The sequence below is a fragment of the Ranitomeya imitator genome, chromosome 2, assembly GCF_032444005.1.
Source record: "Ranitomeya imitator isolate aRanImi1 chromosome 2, aRanImi1.pri, whole genome shotgun sequence".
NCBI classification, from domain to species: Eukaryota; Metazoa; Chordata; class Amphibia; order Anura; family Dendrobatidae; genus Ranitomeya; species Ranitomeya imitator.
Window position 1 is genome coordinate 47083812 of NC_091283.1, and position 19577 is coordinate 47103388.

General features: G+C 44.7%; 1 protein-coding gene across 1 annotated transcript in view; it reads right to left on the reverse strand.

Annotated features, from left to right (window-relative positions):
• AXL (AXL receptor tyrosine kinase) overlaps window positions 1-19577 on the reverse strand; it is a 120863-nt gene that overhangs the window by 11101 nt on the left and 90185 nt on the right. The window contains exons 15-19 of the mRNA XM_069746639.1: window positions 12492-12584; window positions 11099-11220; window positions 10698-10807; window positions 6959-7118; window positions 6543-6679 (exon numbers count right to left, since the gene is read on the reverse strand). Of these exons, the coding sequence (XP_069602740.1) occupies window positions 6543-6679; window positions 6959-7118; window positions 10698-10807; window positions 11099-11220; window positions 12492-12584 (622 nt within the window). The remainder of the gene's footprint in view (window positions 1-6542; window positions 6680-6958; window positions 7119-10697; window positions 10808-11098; window positions 11221-12491; window positions 12585-19577) is intronic.

The window sequence follows — 19577 nt, forward strand, 5'->3', positions numbered from 1 at the left end:
TGAAAATACATACACAGAGATGAAATAGATTTTAGCAAAGTGAGGCCCGACTTACTGAATAGACCGAGAATAGGAAAGATAGCTTTGCGGTCAGCACAAAAACCTACCAACAACCACGCAGAGGGGACAAAAAGACCCTCCGCACCGACTAACGGTACGGAGGTGCTCCCTCTGTGTCTCAGAGCTTCCAGCAAGCAAGAAAAACCAATATAGCAAGCTGGACAGAAAATATAGGAAACAAAAGTAACATAAGCAAAACTTAGCTCATGCAAGGCAGACAGGCCACAGGAACGATCCAGGAGATAGCAAGGCCAATACTGGAACATTGACTGGAGGCCAGGAACAAAGAACTAGGTGGAGTTAAGTAGAGCAGCACCTAACGACTTAACCTCGTCACCTGAGGAAGGAAACTCAGAAGCCGCAGCCCCACTCACATCCACCAGAGGAAGCTCATAGACAGAACCAGCCGAAGTACCACTTATGACCACAGGAGGGAGCTTGACCACAGAATTCACAACAAGTTGGCCCTGGATTCCTCATAATGCAGGACAATGCCAGACCTCATGTGACTGGAGTGTGACAGCAGTTCCTGCAAGATGAAGGCATCATTGAAGCTATGGACTGGCCGCCCGTTCCCCAGACCTGAATCCGATTGAACACATCTGGGACATCATGTCTCGCACCATCCACCAACGTCACATTGCACCACAGACTGTCCAGGAGTTGGCAGATGCTTTAGTCTAGGTCTGGGAGGAAATCCCACAGGAGACCATCCGCCGCCTCATCAGGAGCATGCTTATGCATTGTATGGAGGTCATACAGGCACATGGAGGCCACACACACTACTAAGCACCATTTCCTTGTTTTGAGGCATTTCCACTGAAGTTGGATCAGCCTGTAATTTGATTTTGAGTATCATTCCAACTCAAGGCCTCCATTGGTTAATAAATTTGATTTCCATTGATGACTTTTGTGTGATTTTGTTGTCAGCACATTCATCTTTGTACAGAACAAAGTATTCAATGAGAATATTTCATTCATTCAGATCTAGGATGTGTTATTTGAGTGTTCCCTTTGTTTTTTTAAGAAGCGTATGGAGCGCCCCCATGTCAGGGCAATGGGGTACTCGGTACCGGGCCCCTTCTGTAGTCGGTGGGGATGTCACGGTGGCTGGACCCGGCCCGTGGCCCTTTGAGGGGCGTCCAATAAAAGGACAACAGTTTATGGTATAGTGTTCGTGACTATGTAGCAGAATTGCACGTGTGCTGTGAGCGCCGACCACAGGGTGGCGCTCACAGCGACGGGCAATCAGTAACCATAGAGGTCTCAAGGACCTCTATGGTTACCATTCACAAGCATCGCCGACCCCCGATCATGTGACGGGGGTCGGCGATGACGTCATTTCCGGCCGCCCGGCCGGAAGCGGTAGTTAAATGCCGCTGTCTGCGTTTGACAGCGGCATTTAACTAGTTAATAGGTGCGGGCAGATCGCGATTCTGCCCGCACCTATTACGGGCACATGTCAGCTGTTCAAAACACCGCGGAGCCCTGCATCAAAGCAGGGGAGCCGGCATCGGACGGTATAGTACATCCGATGCCGGTAAGGGGTTAAGGGTCCACTGGGGTGAAGCATGTCCCCAGGGCATCCCAGAGTGTAGATGGTGGATGGTGCAAGGCGCAGGGAATAACGAGGACACAAGGTTGCAGTCTCTTTACCTTTACTGAAGGCTTCAGCATCCACAGTCCAGGGTCAGGACCACAGGGTAGGCAGAGTCTGGCCAGTCTGAAGGCAAATCCAGAGTCCCCTTATCCAGGTGGAATTCAATAGCCTTCCCCTAGAGCACAGTAACACAGTAGGTCCCTACTTGCATAAGCTCCAATAAGGTCCTCACTGTTGTTACTCCTCTCACTGTTCCCCGTGGTCGGATAGAACAAAACACGTATGACCGGTGGCCTGAGGCTTTTTATAGGGACCCTAGAGACGCCCTGGCCCCCACAAGTTGCCCCCACAAGTTGCTACCGAGCCTCCTGTGTATGATGGGTCGGACAGCCAACGTGGAATCAACTGCCCTGTCAGTCTCTGAAGTAACGGCATAGCGCTCTTTACTCCCCCGGTGTTCTGGCTACCGGTTCTGCGCTTCAGAAAGAGGCAGCCTGCTTCTGGCTGGTCTCCCTCTGATGTTTCACTCCTGTTGCTATGACTTCGTTGCTCACTCATTACAGCACAATTCTCTTCGTGTCCTTTCTTAAGATGCTGCCTCATGGGTTGCAGGTGCAGCTCCGTGTACCCTCGTCCTCCTCAGACCGCAGTCTGGATCTGACTGGAGATCACTCCAGCCAGCTCGACCTGGAGACCTTTCCTCGTCGGTCCCCAGCCAGGAACTCTCTCTAACTTTCCTCCAACTACCAATTTTACCCTATTGTGAGGAGTGGCCTAATAGATATAACCTTTTGCTCCCCCTGGTGTCTGGAGTGTGAAGTGTGTGTGTGGCTGTGATACCTGGACAGAAGATCTCCTTCATTGCCTTCAGACGTAACATCACTCTTCACGGTATACCCTTATCAGAGCAGTCCTAACTAATGTATGCAATCCCTATCTGATGTATTTAAAAACCTGATCATCTGTATATAACATCTTTTACTAGCACTGGCGGATTACTGCAACATTTTTTCAAACTGAGTGTTTTTGGTTTTACTATTCTCTTTTGTGTCTTCAGGTTTCTTGGTGGTGTGTGAACATGATCATACAGACTTGTTCACTGTGCAAGTAGCCCATGTGTTCCTGTTTCCATAATTGTTCTCTTGTGTCTACAAGACTGGGGAGTTCCACCACTCCTCTTGGGCTATCTGCACAAAAGCTGTTCTACCCTGTATGCACACATGGATTTTTCCTCTCTGAACCCTGTTCACACAGGTTATATACAGATGATCAGGTTTTTAAATACATCAGATAGGGATTGCATACATTAGTTAGGACTGCTCTGATAAGGGTATACCGTGAAGATTGGTAGAGCAGCTTAGTATACATTTTTTGCAAAAAACGTATCAACCAAATACCCTGTTTTTTACATCTTTTACTAGCACTGGCAGATTACTGCAACATTTTTTCAAACTGAGTGTTTTTGGTTTTACTATTCTCTTTTGTGTCTTCAGGTTTCTTGGTGGTGTGTGAACATGATCATACAGACTTGTTCACTGTGCAAGTAGCCCATGTGTTCCTGTTTCCATAATTGTTCTCTTGTGTCTACAAGACTGGGGAGTTCCACCACTCCTCTTGGGCTATCTGCACAAAAGCTGTTCTACCCTGTATGCACACATGGATTTTTCCTCTCTGAACCCTGTTCACACAGGTTATATACAGATGATCAGGTTTTTAAATACATCAGATAGGGATTGCATACATTAGTTAGGACTGCTCTGATAAGGGTATACCGTGAAGATTGGTAGAGCAGCTTAGTATACATTTTTTGCAAAAAACGTATCAACCAAATACCCTGTTTTTTACATCTTTTACTAGCACTGGCGGATTACTGCAACATTTTTTCAAACTGAATGTTTTTGGTTTTACTATTCTCTTTTGTGTCTTCAGGTTTCTTGGTGGTGTGTGAACATGATCATACAGACTTGTTCACTGTGCAAATAGCCCATGTGTTCCTGTTTCCATAATTGTTCTCTTGTGTCTACAAGACTGGGGAGTTCCACCACTCCTCTTGGGCTATCTGCACAAAAGCTGTTCTACCCTGTATGCACACATGGATTTTTCCTCTCTGAACCCTGTTCACACAGGTTATATACAGATGATCAGGTTTTTAAATACATCAGATAGGGATTGCATACATTAGTTAGGACTGCTCTGATAAGGGTATACCGTGAAGATTGGTAGAGCAGCTTAGTATACATTTTTTGCAAAAAACGTATCAACCAAATACCCTGTTTTTTACATCTTTTTCTAGCACTGGCGGATTACTGCAACATTTTTTCAAACTGAGTGTTTTTGGTTTTACTATTCTCTTTTGTGTCTTCAGGTTTCTTGGTGGTGTGTGAACATGATCATACAGACTTGTTCACTGTGCAAGTAGCCCATGTGTTCCTGTTTCCATAATTGTTCTCTTGTGTCTACAAGACTGGGGAGTTCCACCACTCCTCTTGGGCTATCTGCACAAAAGCTGTTCTACCCTGTATGCACACATGGATTTTTCCTCTCTGAACCCTGTTCACACAGGTTATATACAGATGATCAGGTTTTTAAATACATCAGATAGGGATTGCATACATTAGTTAGGACTGCTCTGATAAGGGTATACCGTGAAGATTGGTAGAGCAGCTTAGTATACATTTTTTGCAAAAAACGTATCAACCAAATACCCTGTTTTTTACATCTTTTACTAGCACTGGCGGATTACTGCAACATTTTTTCAAACTGAGTGTTTTTGGTTTTACTATTCTCTTTTGTGTCTTCAGGTTTCTTGGTGGTGTGTGAACATGATCATACAGACTTGTTCACTGTGCAAGTAGCCCATGTGTTCCTGTTTCCATAATTGTTCTCTTGTGTCTACAAGACTGGGGAGTTCCACCACTCTTCTTGGGCTATCTGCACAAAAGCTGTTCTACCCTGTATGCACACATGGATTTTTCCTCTCTGAACCCTGTTCACACAGGTTATATACAGATGATCAGGTTTTTAAATACATCAGATAGGGATTGCATACATTAGTTAGGACTGCTCTGATAAGGGTATACCGTGAAGATTGGTAGAGCAGCTTAGTATACATTTTTTGCAAAAAACGTATCAACCAAATACCCTGTTTTTTACATCATTTACTAGCACTGGCGGATTACTGCAACATTTTTTCAAACTGAGTGTTTTTGGTTTTACTATTCTCTTTTGTGTCTTCAGGTTTCTTGGTGGTGTGTGAACATGATCATACAGACTTGTTCACTGTGCAAGTAGCCCATGTGTTCCTGTTTCCATAATTGTTCTCTTGTGTCTACAAGACTGGGGAGTTCCACCACTCCTCTTGGGCTATCTGCACAAAAGCTGTTCTACCCTGTATGCACACATGGATTTTTCCTCTCTGAACCCTGTTCACACAGGTTATATACAGATGATCAGGTTTTTAAATACATCAGATAGGGATTGCATACATTAGTTAGGACTGCTCTGATAAGGGTATACCGTGAAGATTGGTAGAGCAGCTTAGTATACATTTTTTGCAAAAAACGTATCAACCAAATACCCTGTTTTTTACATCTTTTACTAGCACTGGCGGATTACTGCAACATTTTTTCAAACTGAGTGTTTTTGGTTTTACTATTCTCTTTTGTGTCTTCAGATTACAGAACAATGGCAGTATGGGAGACAAATATATACCAGAATGGGGAACTGGATAGTTACACCACTGAGGTCAGACTATACAACATTGCAACAAAGCAATAGTGTGCAAAATGAATCAGGAAAATGTGAATTTGGGTGGAAAATATTTTGGCATGGGGGGGCCCATTTGAAAGTTTGCACCAGGGCCCATAACTTTGTAGTTACGCCACTGCATAAAGGCATAAAAAAGCACTTACTGAGTTAATTATTTCTAGCATTTAAAAAAAAATATTGATAAATGATAAGTTTACAACACTCTGTGTTACTGCAGACTTATGAATCCCCCAGAGCACGCACTGTTCGCTGTGGCGATTCGCCGGTTTCTGAGCTGGGACTGGCGGGTATGTAGGAGTTATACATACTCGTGAGCGTGGCCTCACTCCATGCACTTGTATGAAGGGAGGCTTCACCCTCCAGTTGGCCACACCCACTGGCCATTTCCCAGGTGCTTTTTCAGCGTTTCGTGTGAACATACCCATACAGGAAAATGATCGGGAATGAAATTTAACAAGATTGATTCTTCTCTCCTCCTGAAATCATCAGGTAAGGTTACTTTCACACTTGCGTCGGTAGGGGTCCATCGCTATGCGTCGGGCCGACGTACTGACGCACGTTGTTAAATTTGTGCATGTCGTGGGCAGCGGATGCAGTTTTTCAACGCATCCGCTGCCCATTCTGAAGTCCGGGGAGGAGGGGGCGGAGTTCCGGCCGCGCATGCGTGGTAGAAAATGGCGGACGCGACGTACGAAAAAAACGTTCCCTTGAACGGTTTTTTGTGACGACGGTCCGCCAAAACACGACGGATCCGTTGCATGACGAACGCGACGGGTGGCCATCCGTCGCGATCCGTTGCTAATACAAGTTTATGGGCAAAAAACGCATCCTGCGAGTACATTTGCAGATCCGCTTTTTTCCCAAAATGACGGATGCCAAACGATGTAAGTGTGAAGGAAGCCTAAGAGGTGAGGTCCATAGAGCAAAATCGGCGAAACATGCTGTTTTGTCAGGAGCTTCCTCAAGTTACTCATATATAGTGGGGTTTTTTTTTGTAACACATTTGCCCCCAAAAATGTCTAAATGAGAAGAGCAAAGAAATCCGGTCATATATTTCTATCCCCAAAATTTGTTTTATTACCATGGGCGACATTGCAATAACAAAGATACTCACAATCCATCCAGACAATCTGGTGGCTGCTTCAGCCGATTCCCTTGTCTCAAGTAGTCATAAATTTCACTGTTTTCTACACCAGGATATGGCGTTTGGCCCCTCGTTGCAATTTCCCACATGGTGACTCCAAAAGACCACTGACAAGAGAAGAACATTAGTCACTCTAAAATTCTGGACCAAACCCCTTTTTTTTTTTATTAGAAAGGTCTCCTGGCAATCATCTGATCTCTTGTGGAATCCATTAATGGGACTACTTTGCAGCAACTGTTTCATTTTTCTACAGTGCCCCCGCAGGTAAAATAAAGAATTGCACAATGCAGGATCAGTTGTCTCAATAATGGTTAGAAATTAAGCAAATTAATTTATATGGATTAATTGTATTTGGTGCTACAGAAATACATAGTGCTGTCACTCACCACATCGCTCTTGGTGGTGTACACGCGGTCTGCCAGGCTTTCTATTGCTATCCATTTGACTGGCATTTTGGCAATCCGACCTTGCCTATAATAATCTCCATTGTAGATTTTCTTGGACAGGCCGAAGTCGGCCACACAGACGTTCATGTTCTCATTTAACCTGGATGAAGGAGAAATGGTCAGTAAGATAGTAATCGCAGCTAAGCCACAACATCTTGGGAGCCAGGAGTCCTCCCAGCCACTAGGAGGAGTGTAAGAATCTCCTGTATTGGTCCAAATACAGCTTTGGCATTGGTGCTTCCATTAGCTAAGCTATATCTGTGACGTAAAACCTTAAAGGGTTCCTCCATTACTTTGATATCGATACGTAGTATAGATAATTCACAGGTCTGCAAAAAAAAAGTTTTTCAAGAGCTGTTTTGGTTATTCCACGTAATCCTTATGTTTTTAAGTGCGCTGAATCCGAAAATGACCTCCGTTTTGTCATAGGACATCACGTTTTCTGACAATTTAAGTAACTATGTTAAATAAGGCCATACCTCAAAATAAATGAAAATAGACTCATAAAATTATTTTTTTATTACAAATGTTTCATGAAAATCATTTTTTTAACTGCAATGAGCTCACTATCACACACTAAAATTGATTCTTCTTCCCTGTGAGGCTTCTCTTGGTCCATTTACGCTTGTGAGGAGCACCTGGAATGTCTCTCTGAAGTGTCCAACAGTAGTCATCATTGTAATGCTCCATCTCCCCTGGTATCTTTTTTCCATTTCTTTAATGTCCTGGTGGAATTGTTCACCTTGCTCTTCACTCACAGCTCCCAAATTTTCAGGAAAGTTGTCAAGGTGGGAATGGAGGAAATGCACTTTCAAACTCATCAGGCAACCTAAAGCTTGAAATGCTTTCAGCATTCGTCCGACGATTTTTTTTGTAGTCAGGGTCTTTGCTATTGTCTAAAAATTTCTCTACGACCTCTTTAAATGCAATCCACCCTTCTTTTTGAGGATGCGTCATGGTATTGATAAACTCTTGATCAGCTATAAGCCTTCTAATGTCTGGTCCGATGAAAACACCTTCCTTCAATTTTGCCTCGGAGAGCCCTGGAAACTTGGTGACCAAGTATTTGAAGCATTCTCCATCTTTTGGAAGTGATTTTACGAATTGCTTCATCAATCCCAATTTTATGTGGAGAGATGGTAGAAGAACTTTATGGGGAGGAACCAAAGTTTCTCAGAGGACATTTTTTTCACCAACTGTGAGCACCCTCGGCTGCCAATTCTTCTTGGTCCAGTGATTTTGTCGGTCTCGACTGTCCCATAGACACAGAAAACAAGGGTATTTGGTATGCCCAGCTTGTTGCCCGAGCAGCATGCACAAGACTTTCAAATCCCCGCACACTTGCCAACCGTGGTCTTCATATTTAAGTTTACGAAGAACCAATTCCAAGTTCTCGTAGGTTTCCTTGAGGTGTACAGAATGACCTACAGGGATGGAAGCATAAAAACCGCCGTTGTGGAGTAAAACTGCTTTGAGACTTCTTTTTCAAGAATCTATAAAAAGACGCCATTGCGCTGAATGATATTGGATTTTGAATTGACCCATCAAACCTTCGACATCGATGCAATAAACCTTATCTTCTTGGAACAAACTCGTTTTCACGATGTCTGAACCATGAAAAAGACATTCTGGCAACAATAAATTCTTGCTTTTGAGCCTTGATCCGAGTAACTCAGCGGCATCTTTTGGAAGATTGAAGTCTCTTACCAAATCATTCATCTCCTCCTGGGAAAACAATTTTGGTCTTGTATCATCTTCAAAGTCAGAAATTGATTCATCATCTGGTTCAGGTATGACTCCACCTTCATCGGAGCTAGTTATCTCTTCCACGGTAGCAGGGGCCTTGGGTACTGGTATATCTGTGCCATGGGGGATGGGGCAAATTGCTGAGTGAATATTGGGGTATGAAATGGAATGCTTCCCTTTGGAATTATACCCTTTCACATTCCATGAACAAAAGTAACAATCGTCACTATGGTTCTTTTGCTCTCGCATAGGAGTCCCATAACGGAAAGCTTTTTTCTTACCCTTGAACCAATTTCGGAGGTCCTCAACACACCGTTTGCACACTTTATGAGGCGCCCAAGCTTTATCTTGATCTCCCAGCTTTAGTTCGAAATAAGCGAAGTATACTTTTTTCACAAAGTTTATAATATTCAGCTGTTGCTTCAACACTGTATATTCACCACAAATGTAACAGAAACTGTCAGGCGAATTAATACACTTCCGCTGAGCCATAATGCTAATTTTGGGAAACACGGTTGAATATGACGAGCTAACACGAGCTGAGATGAAAGTGTGAACAGGCGAGAACCAAGATAAAACAATTGAAGGAAGCCCGAGCATGTCAGAGCCTGGTCGCTCAGCTTGCAACATGTTGATGCTGGTTTCATTAGCTCACTCTGAAAGTTCTTTTCTTTGAAAGTTATATTTTTTTGGCATTGTATATCTTCAATGCATTGATGTGAATTAATTAATAGTAATTTTGACTTTCAAAACCCTAAGATTAAAAAAATACCAAAAATTGAGAAAAATATACTAATTTGAAGAGAATGTTGCATTTTGTGGCAAATCCTGACGTCCAGGATTTTTTTCAATATTTTTTTCGTTTTCAGCACACCGAAATACATGGAAATTAGATGAAAATAATCAAACAGCTTTTTAGTCGCAGACCTGTGAATCAATATCATATCAGTATCAGTGGGGCAATACCACCCGTCACCCCCACCGATCAGCTGTTCTCAGTGTCGGCAGCAGACAAATGTTAGCAATTGTGGAACTCAATAGTACAGGTCTGTTAACTATTTATTGGCCATGGCCGGTTACTGCACTTCTACCCCTAATCCAATGAATAGGGTATATTTCCTGTACCCGGCCGCGGCCACTAAACAGTTGACAGAGCTGTTCTGTTTTCCTAACGGCACCGAGAGCAGCTAATCAACAGGGGTGCTGAGTAATGGACACCCACTGATCAGATACTGATGACCTATCTTTAAGACAGGACATCAATAGGTCAACCCCTTTAAGTATGGCTAAATGGGCTTCATGGATTAGGGGCATCTGCGATTTGTTTAACGCAAGATTATACATATCATGTCTAAGAGGGAATGTTTCTCTTTGTAGAAGGTACCAAGCAGTTTTAAGGAGACTTATAGGCCATGCAATGCTCCTCTTGGAGTTTAAAAATGCAAATTGTCTCTTCGGGGAGGAAGAGGACTTGAAGTGTAGTGCCACTTATTGGATGTAGATACCTGAAAGGTCAATAGAGACCCTTTGATGAGCCTTGCTAAATCAGACGCTCCATTGCAGACATGTTTCGGGGTGATTGACTCTCATCAGTGCAAAGCAAGAGCCTTGATGTGGTTAAGTCCTCTTCATCTCTTAAGAGGCTATTTGCATATTTAAATTCCCAGAGGCGCATCGCATTGCCACTTTAGAAACTCTGCCAGAGGCATCTCACTCAGCCAAATCAGACCTCCTGTTTGCACTGATGAGGCGCAAACGCCGTGAAACATGTTTCTGCAAATAGATCATCAGGTTAATCAAGTTGACCAAACTGTTAAAGAAAAATAATGAAAAAAAATGCAAGAATAAGAAAATATCACTTCTGGATCATTAAATATAACTGTTCTGTGACTGTCCACATACTGTAGGAGTCCGTTTACCCCCAGAACCTTACATGCAATTCCTGGCAGCCAGATCTCTGTGAATGAAGTTCTTGCTGCTTAGATAATCCATACCGCTGGCAATGTCGGTCATGAACTTCACCAGCATCTGCGTTGGGAGGTACTACAAGCAAAAAATTCAGGGTCACAAAGTGCCATCTATATTCAGACATTTAGAAAATTGATTTCTGTAAAATGTAGCAACACAAGTGTGGATTTCGCACTGTTCCTCTTGGAAATATAGAAATAACTCGACAACAGGGTGCTACCATATTTCTTGTCAAAAAGGTGTGAATTTACATAATCTGACACTGGCAGCGCCGAAATACCCAGATGTAAAGTATTCAGACATTTCCAGGAGGAATAACAGAGGAACGTCTCATCATCACACATTACTATCAGTAATATTACATACCAGGGGGGCATCTCCAAGCCGAGAGTACAGAAGAAAGCTGTGCAGGTCTCCATGTTTCATGAATGGCAAAATAACCACAGGTGACGGATATCCTTCATTCTCTGTATTCTGAAGACAAACCCCTGAATGACAAAAAGCAGACGCTCCTTGAGAAAGCCATTTGTGCCGAAACGCGCGTCGGGGTGGGTGGGCAGTCCATCATTCTATACAAGGCATTGTGTATACTCTTTGGGAACTTTCCCTGTTATATTCACAAGTGTGATTTCTCCTACTATATGTATCTCTACGTTGGGTAAATATTTATTATCTCTGATGGACGTTATATTACTGACTTGAATGGATTTTGTATGTAATATGGGATATGCGCGACCTTGGGCGATTTTGTGATGTTGGTGTCATTGTTTTAGCCCTATATGTCCGTTTGTCTGTAGGAATTTTATATTTATTTATATGCATAATAAAGGTGTTATTTATGAACTTTGGGACTGCTTGTTCTCTGTAGCTTTTGTAGAAAGCAGGCGGTGTATACTAAGTGATCTGAATTCTACATTCATACATGTCCGCCATGGTGGAAGGGGGATGCGGGGAACTGTGGTTCAGAATTAGTGACAGTAATTAGACATATTGTATGTGATAAAGAAAGAAGATCTATTAATCCTTTAATTCCGGGACGTCATTTAGCAAAGTGGTCTGTTTTTCTCAAAAGCTAAAGTCAAGTGATGCAGTAAACCAAAACATATTGATTGAAAACTGTAAAACACTGGTAATGGCGGCGCACCCAAAATCAGATGGTTTCAGTTGAGAAAAATGTATCCTAGTTAGAATCAAGGGATTAAAGTTTAGGAACGAAAGGCTGGGTAAGGTAGGAGGAGGCTGCTGGCAGATGTTTTTGAAACATGCAGTACATAACTTCTGCCACAAGATGGCGACAAATGATTACAGAAAAAGACTGGCATAGTGGACAAATAGTTGATGCAAAGTTTTCGACAAAGGATATTTGGCAGCAAGTCTTGTAGCTTTGGAAAATATTACATTAAAAAGATACTAATGAAAGAGACTTTACAAAAAAAAAATTACAAAAAGAATCTTTGTATACAGAAAAGTTCTCCACATTTCTATTTGTACAATTATATTTTACGTTGCTGTCGGTGAATGGAAACATTAATTCTAGTTAATATCCAGAGGTTAAATATCCTTCGTGGTCATATCCAGCTCAGATTTACGAACCCTGTCCCATATCTGTGCTAGAATATCATCTGGATGGGTTTTGAACCCCTGGATTTAAAAAAAAAAATTATAAAATGATTCTATTCACTGACAGCAAGCAGATATAGGACAATATAATATTTAGTTCAGCTCCAGGAGCGCACATTACAAGGGTCCTAATACTCACCAATCAGACGCATGACATTGGGATGGTCGAACTCCTTCATGCACACGGCCTCGCTCAGGAAATCTTCCATCTCGGTGCGGGTGCAGATGGCAACTAAGGAGAAGTGAAGAAACTTATGTGCAAGAATGAATGCAAGTAATGGATCAATAAGGATGGAGAGATGCTCACATGATCTACTTATACAGAGGTGTTATCAGTCATTGTACTGGAGGAGGAGGTGAGCTGTGACATCACCTATTGTGAATGGTGGATCCTGTGTTATGTACTTTATATAGAGGTGTTATCAGTCATTGTACAGGAGGAGGTGAGCTGTGACATCACCTATTGTGAATGGTGGATCCAGTGTTATCTACTGTAGGTGTTATCAGTCATTGTACAGGAGGAGGAGGTGAGCTGTGATATCACCTATTGTGAATGGTGGATCCTGTGTTATGTACTTTATATAGAGGTGTTATCAGTCATTGTACAGGAGGAGGTGAGCTGTGACATCACCTATTGTGAATGGTGGATCCTGTGTTATCTACTGTAGGTGTTATCAGTCATTGTACAGGAGGAGGAGGTGAGCTGTGATATCACCTATTGTGAATGGTGGATCCTGTGTTATGTACTTTATATAGAGGTGTTATCAGTCATTGTACAGGAGGAGGTGAGCTGTGACATCACCTATTGTGAATGGTGGATCCTGTGTTATCTACTGTAGGTGTTATCAGTCATTGTACAGGAGGAGGAGGTGAGCTGTGATATCACCTATTGTGAATGGTGGATCCTGTGTTATGTACTTTATATAGAGGTGTTATCAGTCATTGTACAGGAGGAGGTGAGCTGTGACATCACCTATTGTGAATGGTGGATCCTGTGTTATCTACTGTATATAGAGGTGTTATCAGTCATTGTACAGGAGGAGGAGGTGAGCTGTGACATCCTCTATTGTGAATGGTGGATCGTGTGTTATCTACTGTGTATAGAGGTGTTATCAGCAGGGGCGGATTACCAGAGGGTCAATATGGGAGGTAGCCCAGGGCCCAGTGGTCTGGGGGGGCCCTGGGCTACCGCAGAGATTGACCCTCTGCTAATCATCTGTGAATGCCCGCCGCCGCCGGCATTTATGTGCCCCCGGACCCGGTGGGTAGAGAGAGGGGGCCCGCATCGGGCCCCTTCTCATCTGCTCACCGGACCCCTTCCGGCGCTGCGGCGGTTTCCTATTGACGTGCGGGCGCGCTCCCGCACATCAATAGTTAACAACAGCCGCCAGCCAATTGGAGGCTGGCAGCTGAAGTCGGCCGCAGGCGCACACGTCGCCGGCGTCTGACGTCATTGTCAGTCGCCGGCGAGTGTGCTCTGTTGGAGGGAGCTCGTCGCTGGAGCGTGAACAGGTGAGGAGAGACTGTTTGTTTTGTTTTTTTTTTTTTGATAACGGTGGACACACTGGGGGCAATGCTGGAGGACACTGGGGCAGATTGCTGGAGGACACTGGGGCAGATTGCTGGAGGACACTGGGGCAGATTGCTGGAGGACACTGGGGCAGATTGCTGGAGGACACTGGGGCAGATTGCTGGAGGACACTGGGGCAGATTGCTGGACACACTGGGGCAGATTGCTGGAGGACACTGGGGCAGATTGCTGGAGGACGCTGGGGCAGATTGCTGGAGGACGCTGGGGCAGATTGCTGGAGGACACTGGGGCAATGCTGGATGACACTGGGGCAGATTGCTGGAGGACACTGGGGCAGATTGCTGGAGGACACTGGGGCAGATTGCTGGAGGACACTGGGGCAGATTGCTGGACACACTGGGGCAGATTGCTGGAGGACACTGGGGCAATGCTGGAGGACGCTGGGGCAGATTGCTGGAGGACGCTGGGGCAGATTGCTGGAGGACACTGGGGCAATGCTGGATGACACTGGGGCAGATTGCTGGAGGACACTGTGGCAATGCTGGAGGACACTGGGGCAGATTGCTGGAGGACACTGGGGCAGATTGCTGGAGGACACTGGGGCAATGCTGGAGGACACTGGGGCAGATTGCTGGAGGACACTGGGGCAGATTGCTGGAGGACGTGGGGCAGATTGCTGGAGGACACTGGGGTAGATTGCTGGAGGACACAGGGGCAATGCTGGAGACACTGCGGCAATGCTGGTGACACTGGGGCAGATTGCTGGAGGACACTGGGGCAATGCTGGAGGACACTGGGGCAGATTGCTGGAGACACTGGAGCAGATTGCTGGAGGACACTGGGGCAGATTGCTGGAGGACACTGGGGCAGATTGCTGGAGGACACTGGGGCAGATTGCTGGAGGACACTGGGGCAGATTGCTGGAGGACACTGGGGCAGATTGCTGGAGACACTGGGGCAGATTGCTGGAGACACTGGGGCAATGCTGGAGACACTGGGGCAATGCTGGTGACACTGGGGCAGATTGCTGGAGGACACTGGGGCAATGCTGGAGGACACTGGGGCAGATTGCTGGAGACACTGGAGCAGATTGCTGGAGGACACTGGGGCAGATTGCTGGAGGACACTGGGGCAGATTGCTGGAGACACTGGGGCAGATTGCTGGAGACACTGGGGCAGATTGCTGGAGACACTGGGGGAAATGCTGGACATACTGGGGCAGATTGCTGGACACACTGGTGGTAATATGCTGGACACTGTCTGGGGGCAATGCTGGACACACTGTCTGGGGGCAATATGCTGGACACACTGGGGCAATATACTGGACATACTGGGGCAGATTGCTGGACACACTGGGGGTAATATGCTGGACACACTGGGGCAGATTGCTGGACACACTGGGGCAGATTGCTGGACACTGTCAGGGGGCAATGCTGGACACACTGTCTGGGGGCAATATGCTGGACACACTGGGGCAATATACTGGACATACTGGGGCAGATTGCTGGACACACTGGGGGTAATTTGCTGGACACACTGGGGCAGATTGCTGGACACACTGGGGCAGATTGCTGGACACACTTGGGACAATGCTGGACACACTGGGGGCAATATGCTGGAGACACTGTCTGGGGGCAATGCTCGACACACTGGGGCAGATTGCTGGGCACTGGGGCAATATGCTGGACATACTGGGGCAGATTGCTGGACACACTGGGGGCAGGACTGGAGGCATGGGCAGAATGTAGACACGGGGCATGATTGGAGACACGGGGCAGAATGAAAGACATGGGGCAGGATTGGATCATGGGGCAGGATGGATACAATGGAGACAGATGGGGCAGGATGGGGAGATCATATGGTGTAGAATGGATACTCATGAGGGCAGGATGGGAGAACATATGGCTGGAGCCAGGAATGAGACACACGGGGCCAGGTTGGGGAATATTATTACCATAGGTGCTAATTAAGGGATATTATTACTTCAGTGATGCTGTATTTATTTTATTTTTTGAGTATACTGTTTTAAATGGGGGGCGGCCCTGTTACTGTGCAGAGTGACACTATATCACCTTTTTTTCTTCATGTGGTGTAATGTAGAAGTTGTGAAAAATTAAGTAATGTGTTCTGCAAGCGGAGCTCGAGATAACTGTGTTATTTCCTGCAGAAACGAGTCCTGGCTGGAAGAAATGATGGCGGTCTGTGCTGGATGAAAGATGAAGGACTTCACCTAGAGACGTCACTGGTGAGTCAGTGTGTTACCTATACACTTACACTATACACTGTATACTATATACAGCGGTCCTGTGTACAATGTCACCAGTGATCACTGTATTACCTATACATTATATACAGAGCTCCTGTGTATAATACCACCAGTAATCTCTGTATTACCTCTACACAGACACTGCATACTAAGTACAGATCTCCTGTGAATACTGGCACTTATGGTAATAGTATTGTGTTTGGTTTTTTTTATTACTGATCAGTATTGTAGTATTCAGTCACCAAGTGGTGGTAATATGTGGTCTTGACATGGTGCGGTGGTATTTGTTCCTTGTATGTGATATTATTCGATCACTGTGGTTGTAATTTGTGGTCTGGTCATGGTGCGGTGGTATTTGTTCCTTGTATGTGATATTATTTGTCAAAATATACCTAAATTGTATTGCAGATTTTAACAAATATTTAATAGGTTACAGTAGAGTAGGGCCCGGCCATTTTTCTGGAATAATCTGGTTCGGGTATATCATGACCCCCGTCACATGACCCCCGTCAGATGACCCCCGTCACATGACCGGGGGGGCCCACAGTGTCTGAACAGCCAGGGGCCCTGGCTACCCTTAATCCACCCCTGGTTATCAGTCATTGTCAAGGAGGAGGAGGTGAGCTGTGACATCGCCTATTGTGAATGGTGGATTCTGTGTTATCTACTGTATATAGAGGTGTTATCAGTCATTGTACAGGAGGAGCAGGTAAGCTGTGACATCACCTATTGAGAATGGTGGATCCTGTGTTATTTACTGTATATAGAGGTGTTATCAGTCATTGTACAGGGGGAGGAGGTGAGCTGTGACATCCTCTATTGTGAATGGTGGATTCTGTTATCCACTGTATATAGAGGTGTTATCAGTCATTGTACAGGAGGAGCAGGTAAGCTGTGACATCATCTATTGAGAATGGTGGATCCTGTGTTATCTACTGTATATAGAGGTGGTATCAGCCATTCTACAGGAGGAGGAGGTGAGCTGTGCCATCACCTATTGTGAATGGTGGATCCTGTGTTATCCACTGTATATAGAGGTGTTATCAGCCATTGTACAGGAGGAGGTGAGCTGTGATATCACCTATTGTGAATGGTGGATCCTGTGTTATCTGCTGTATATAGAGGTGTTATCAGTCATTGTACAGGAGGAGGAGGTGAGCTGTGATATCACCTATTGTGAATGGTGGCTCCTGTGCTATCTACTGTATATAGATGAGTTATCAGTCATTGTACAGGAGGAGGAGGTGAGCTGTGACATCACTTATTGTGAATGGTGGATCCTGTGTTATCTACTGTATATAGAGGTGTTATCAGTCATTGTACAGGAGGAGGAGGTGAGCTGTGATATCACCTATTGTGAATGGTGGATCCTGTGTTATCTACTGTATAGAGAGGGGTTACCAGTCAATGTACAGGAGGATGAGGTGAGCTGTGACATCACCTATTGTGAATGATGGATCCTGTGTTATTTACTGTATATAGAGGTGTTATCAGTCATTGTACAGGAGGAGGAGGTGAGCTGTGACATCACCTATTGTGAATGGTGGATCCTGTGTTATCTACTGTATATAGAGGTGTTATCAGTCATTGTACAGGAGGAGGTGAGCTGTGCCATCACCTATTGTGAATGGTGGATCCTGTGTTGTCTACTGTATATAGAGGTGTTATCAGTCATTGTACAGGAGGAGGAGGTGAGCTGTGACATCACCTATTGTGAATGGTGGATCCTGTGTTATCTACTGTTTATAGAGGAGTTATCAGTCATTGTACAAGAGGAGAAGGAGGTGAGCTGTGACATCACCTATTGTGAATGGTGGATCCTGTGCTATCTACTGTATATAGAGGAGTTATCAGTCATTGTACAAGATGAGGAGGAGGTGAGCTGTGACATCACCTATTGTGAATGGTGGATCCTGTGCTATCTACTGTATATAGAGGAGTTATCAGTCATTGTACAGGAGGAGGAGGTGAGCTGTGAAATCACCTATTGTGATGGCAGATCCTGTGTTATCTACTGTATACACAGGTGTTATCGGTCATTGTACAGGAGGAGTAGGTGAGCTGTGATATCACCTATTGTGATTGCGGATCCTGTGTTATCTACTGTATATAGAGGTGTTATCAGTCATTGTACAGGAGGAGGAGGTGAGCTGTGACATCACCTATTGTGAATGGTGGATCCTGTGCTATCTACTGTATATAGAGGTGTTATCAGTCATTGTACAGTAGGAGGAGGTGAGCTGTGACATCACCTATTGTGAATGGGGGATCCTGTGCTATCTACTGTATATAGAGGAGTTATCAGTCATTGTACAGGAGGAGGAAGAGGTGAGCTGTGATATCACCTATTGTGAATGGTGGATCCTGTGTTATCTACTGTATATAGAGGAGTTATCAGTCATTGTACAGGAGGAGGAGGTGAGCTATGACATCACCTATTGTGAATGGTGGATCCTGTGTTATCTACTGTATACAGAGGTGTTATCGGTCATTGTACAGGAGGATGAGGTGAGCTGTGATATCACCTATTGTGATGGCGGATCCTGTGTTATCTACTGTATATAGAGGTGTTATCAGTCATTGTACAGGAGGAGGAGGTGAGCTGTGACATCACCTATTGTTAATGGTGGATCCTGTGCTATCTACTGTATATAGAGGGGTTATCAGTCATTGTACAGTAGGAGGAGGTGAGCTGTGACATCACCTATTGTGAATGGTGGCTCCTGTGCTATCTACTGTATATAGATGAGTTATCAGTCATTGTACAGGAGGAGGAGGAGGTGAGCTGTGACATCACCTATTGTGAATGATGGATCCTGTAATATCTACTGTATATAGAGGAGTTATCAGTCATTTTACAGGAGGAGGAGGTGAGCTGTGAAATAACCTATTGTGAATGGTGGATCCTGTGCTATCTACTGTATATAGAGGTGTTATCAGTCATTGTACAGTAGGAGGAGGTGAGCTGTGACATCACCTATTGTGAATGGTGGATCCTGTGCTATCTACTGTATATAGAGGGGTTGTCGGTCATTGTACAGGAGGAGGAGGTGAGCTGTGATATCACCTATTGTGATGGCGGATCCTGTGTTATCTACTGTATATAGAGGTGTTATCAGTCATTGTACAGTAGGAGGAGGTGAGCTGTGACATCACCTATTGTGAATGGGGGATCCTGTGCTATCTACTGTATATAGATGAGTTATCAGTCATTGTACAGGAGGAGGAGGAGGTGAGCTGTGACATCACCTATTGTGAATGGTGGATCCTGTGTTATCTACTGTATATAGAGGTGTTATCAGTCATTGTACAATAGGAAGAGGTGAGCTGTGACATCACCTATTGTGAATGGTGGATCCTGTGCTATCTACTGTATATAGAGGAGTTATCAGTCATTGTACAGGAGGAGGAAGAGGTGAGCTGTGACA